The sequence below is a fragment of the Penaeus vannamei genome, chromosome 29 (assembly GCF_042767895.1).
Source record: "Penaeus vannamei isolate JL-2024 chromosome 29, ASM4276789v1, whole genome shotgun sequence".
Taxonomy (NCBI): Eukaryota; Metazoa; Arthropoda; class Malacostraca; order Decapoda; family Penaeidae; genus Penaeus; species Penaeus vannamei.
The window spans coordinates 5,972,112-5,975,604 of record NC_091577.1 but is presented as its reverse complement, the minus strand read 5'-3'; the positions used below and the strand labels follow the sequence as shown (position 1 = coordinate 5,975,604).

Genomic DNA, 3,493 nt, shown 5'->3' with positions numbered 1-3,493 from the left:
AGGTACACTAACATAAGCTTTTAATGCTTTACCATTCATAAGAGGACACGAATATGTGTAAGTTCTGCGTGTCCCAGTGCTTTAACTCTGTTGATCTTTCGAACCGCTTCATATAATCGTCAATATCGTGTCTCCCATGATGAAATCTCGACATAGTCATCCCGAGGGTACGGATCGTTCTCACCAACACCAGCAACTAGTTCTTTCTTTTTGGCATTTTTCTTTGCTAAGCTCATTTCATGTTCACGTTGTTTCTCTGCCTCCTGCACTTCTAATTCTTAGCGCTTCATTTCCCTTTCACGTTTCCTCTCCTCTCGCTCCTTTTCTTTATATCTTTCCTCCTCTTTGACTGCCAACGGATTTATATCGGAAGCATCATGATCTGCCTCCTTAGTGTATTTCACCAATTTCATATGATTAAGTACCATCTTAGGGAAGTGAAGAAAAATCGATTTTAAAACTTTCTTGAAAGTTATTTGAATTATCTAAACGAAATAAACATACATGTCTTCACACATATTCTTAGATGGGTCAATCAAATGCCTTACGCAAAGCAATAACATTGACAAGTGACAATGCAAGTAAAACAAACGAAAAAAAAGACTTATGTTAAGAGGAATTACACTAACAGCATGCTATTTAACCAGTCCGATATATTGTTAAAGGCATGAGGCTACAGGTAAACGCTATGCGTCGTAGATTCCCTTTATTTACGAAAGCATACACTAGGGCAGCGACGCGCCAGCAGATCATGAGACATACATACGTTTAGAAGGTCAGTGGCAGACCGACTGTCCTCTCACCACTTCTCCAACTCTCAGCCGCCTCGTTCCAGACTCACTAGCGACTCTGCCTAACTGCCGTTCGCTCCCGCCAAATCACAAATTACCAATTATAAAGGACAATTAATAATACATGTAATATATGTATAAATCAACATTACACTCCCCTCTGAATCTTATTCACACATATTACACACTCTAGCCCGCGTGACTCTCAACGATCGTCGTGGCAGCTCTCCATCCAGAACCGCTCCATCTTCACCATCACCTTCCTCGCCTCGGTCTTCGTCCACCTCATCGGCTTGGGCAGAGAACCGAACCCAAAGCTCGTCCTCCTCGCTGTCCGCAGCTGCCTCGTCCGTTGCTACGTCAGGGGAATCACGGTAGTGGAGGTCTGAGGGACCATGTCAACCTTGACAGCCTGGTCCGACTACACTTTTGTGACCACGCCTGTTCCGAGCCGCCCATCGCACCGGACGCCAGGTGGCTTAACTCACACTTCGTCGCCAGGTTGATACAAACTATCAGCGTCTACTCCATCCACTGTACACCCATCTATCTCATGGACTCTCACTGGATACCCGTACAGCATGTTTGCAGGGGCGGTGGTTGCATCTTGGTCGTCTCTGGGCGTCATGTTATACAGATATACCGCCTCCGCTACAGTGCAGCCCTTCATGGCCACAATGATTTTCCCAGTTCGGTGACACCTTTCAACTATCCCATTATCTGAGGGAACATGAGCATACCTGAACTGTACATGCATGCACCATCTTCCCGCGAACTCGGCGAAAAGCTTACTACGAAAAGCGGTATTGTTATCAGTCAGAAACTCTTTTGGCGCTCCTCACTTATAAAACACTGCCTACAGTTACCCTATGACGCACTTGCTGGTCTGTAACCGAAGCTGGCGCCAAATGGTGAAACGTGATAGCCCACAGTCAATGAGAGTCAGATAATGCTGGGTACCACAATGAGTTATGTCCATACCAACTTTCTGCCAGACTCTCCACTCTTAGACTACCTCCCTGCCACTTCACTGAAGTTGAGTCGATGGAGTTACACTGATCACAACTAACTACTGCCTGCACCTGCCACTTAGTGATGGCTGGATCCACCCTCCTCACAAAATGCAGGGTATGCTTCACTCCAGGATGCCCCACGTTTTGATGGATCTCCTTTATCTTATAACAAGCAACAGCGGATGCACACACAGGTGGTATGAATAGGGGGCTGGTATGAGGCACTCAACCAATGCTGCAGAACACAAGTGAGACTCAGTTTTGTTACTGCTTGAGGGCATGATAGTAATGGTCACCTGGACTCTTCAGTCACTGACAACTCTATCCCCACACGCCTCCTGATGAGCATTACACTTGTGGCCTTGGTCTTCAACTTACTTTTCCCCAACAGCCCATCAGAAATCCAATGATGCACTGCAGAGGAGTCCATCATCAACTCCACCTTCATTTTCCATTCCAACACGAGGTTCAAACCCTTGATGACCACGTCCAGTTCTGGCATATTGATGTGACTGGAGTCATCCTTGCAGAGCCAGCTAGCATCCTCCACAGTGTAGCCACCAACCTCTACTGCGGTGCCGAGTGGCAATGAGCTGGCCTCTACCCAAAACCCACTCCTCTTTGCCACTGACGTCCCAATGACCTCGCACAGGGCTATTCTTCTTCACTCCAGCCACAACTTCCTGCAGCAGCCTTCCAACCTCCTCACTGGTGATGACGCCATCCCATCCCTCCATGGCCTGATTTGCTTTCCTCTTAATAAAGGCCGTCGCTACTTGCAGCCACCTACACACAGGGTCATGGCTCACTAGCTTGCTGCACTGCGAAAACACCGCCCGCGAAAACTCATGCGCCGGGTCAATCACCTCATTATATCTCCACATCAGGCTCCCTCACTTCCCCCAGACTCTCAGGCATGCGCACGCTCCATCGGAGAGCCGCTGATGTGACATTCACCAATCCATAATTATGGAGATGCTCCTCCACACGACTGGCTTTCACTACATTCTCGTTCACCAGAATGTCCTCGATGTAAGCAGATGTCGCCCGCCTCACACTTGGGTCTTGTTCAAACACAGCTCTCATTACCAGTGGGGCAATGTTTAAGCCAAACCCCAAGTCCACTAAACAATATCTACGGCCCTTAAAGACTACGGTTTGGTATGGCCACAAAGAGTCCTGGACTCTTGGCTAAGTCAATCACTGACGCATTCACACCTTATATGAATATATATATATATATATATATATATATATATATATATATATATATATATATATATATATATATATATATATATATATATATTTACACGTGTATGTGTATGTATATATATGTATGTATATACATTCAGGAAGATAGAATCCAGGGGAATTTAAAATTAATAATAGTTCCAGATAAGCTGGGGAAAGCCAGCCAGGTAGGCCAACAAAGGAAGCCAGGTAAGTCATCAAAGGAACCCAGGTAAGCCAACCAAGGAACCCAGGTAAGTCAACCATGGAAACTAAGTAAGTCAACAAAGGAAGTCAGGTAAGTCAACAAAGGAAGCCAGGTAAGCCAACCAAGGAAGCCAGGTAAGTCACCAAGGAAGGCAGGTAGGTCAACCAAGGAAGCTAAGTAAGTCATCAAAGGATGACAGGCAAGTCAACAAAGCAAGCCAGGTAAGTCAACAAAGGAAGCTAGGTAAG

General features: G+C 46.0%; 1 protein-coding gene across 1 annotated transcript; it reads right to left on the bottom strand.

The window, feature by feature from the left end:
* Positions 1-278: 278 nt before the first annotated feature.
* On the bottom strand, positions 279-2,541 carry LOC138867273 (uncharacterized). The gene is made up of 6 exons (XM_070142388.1): positions 2,409-2,541; positions 2,101-2,374; positions 1,777-2,015; positions 1,305-1,511; positions 980-1,176; positions 279-428 (listed from the first exon to the last, which is right to left on the bottom strand). The coding sequence occupies exons 1-6, from the start codon at positions 2,539-2,541 to the stop codon at positions 279-281; spliced, it is 1,200 nt and encodes a 399-aa protein (XP_069998489.1).
* Positions 2,542-3,493: the final 952 nt, after the last annotated feature.

Coding starts and splice junctions, on each gene's coding strand:
- LOC138867273 (XM_070142388.1), bottom strand. CDS start 2,541: ATGGAGGGATGGGATGGCGTCATCACCAGTGAGGAGGTTGGAAGGCTG. Junction 1,177..1,304: donor GGATGGAGTAGACGCTGATA/GTTTGTATCAAC, acceptor ATGGTCCCTCAG/ACCTCCACTACCGTGATTCC. Junction 429..979: donor TGAGAGTCACGCGGGCTAGA/GTGTGTAATATG, acceptor CACTTCCCTAAG/ATGGTACTTAATCATATGAA.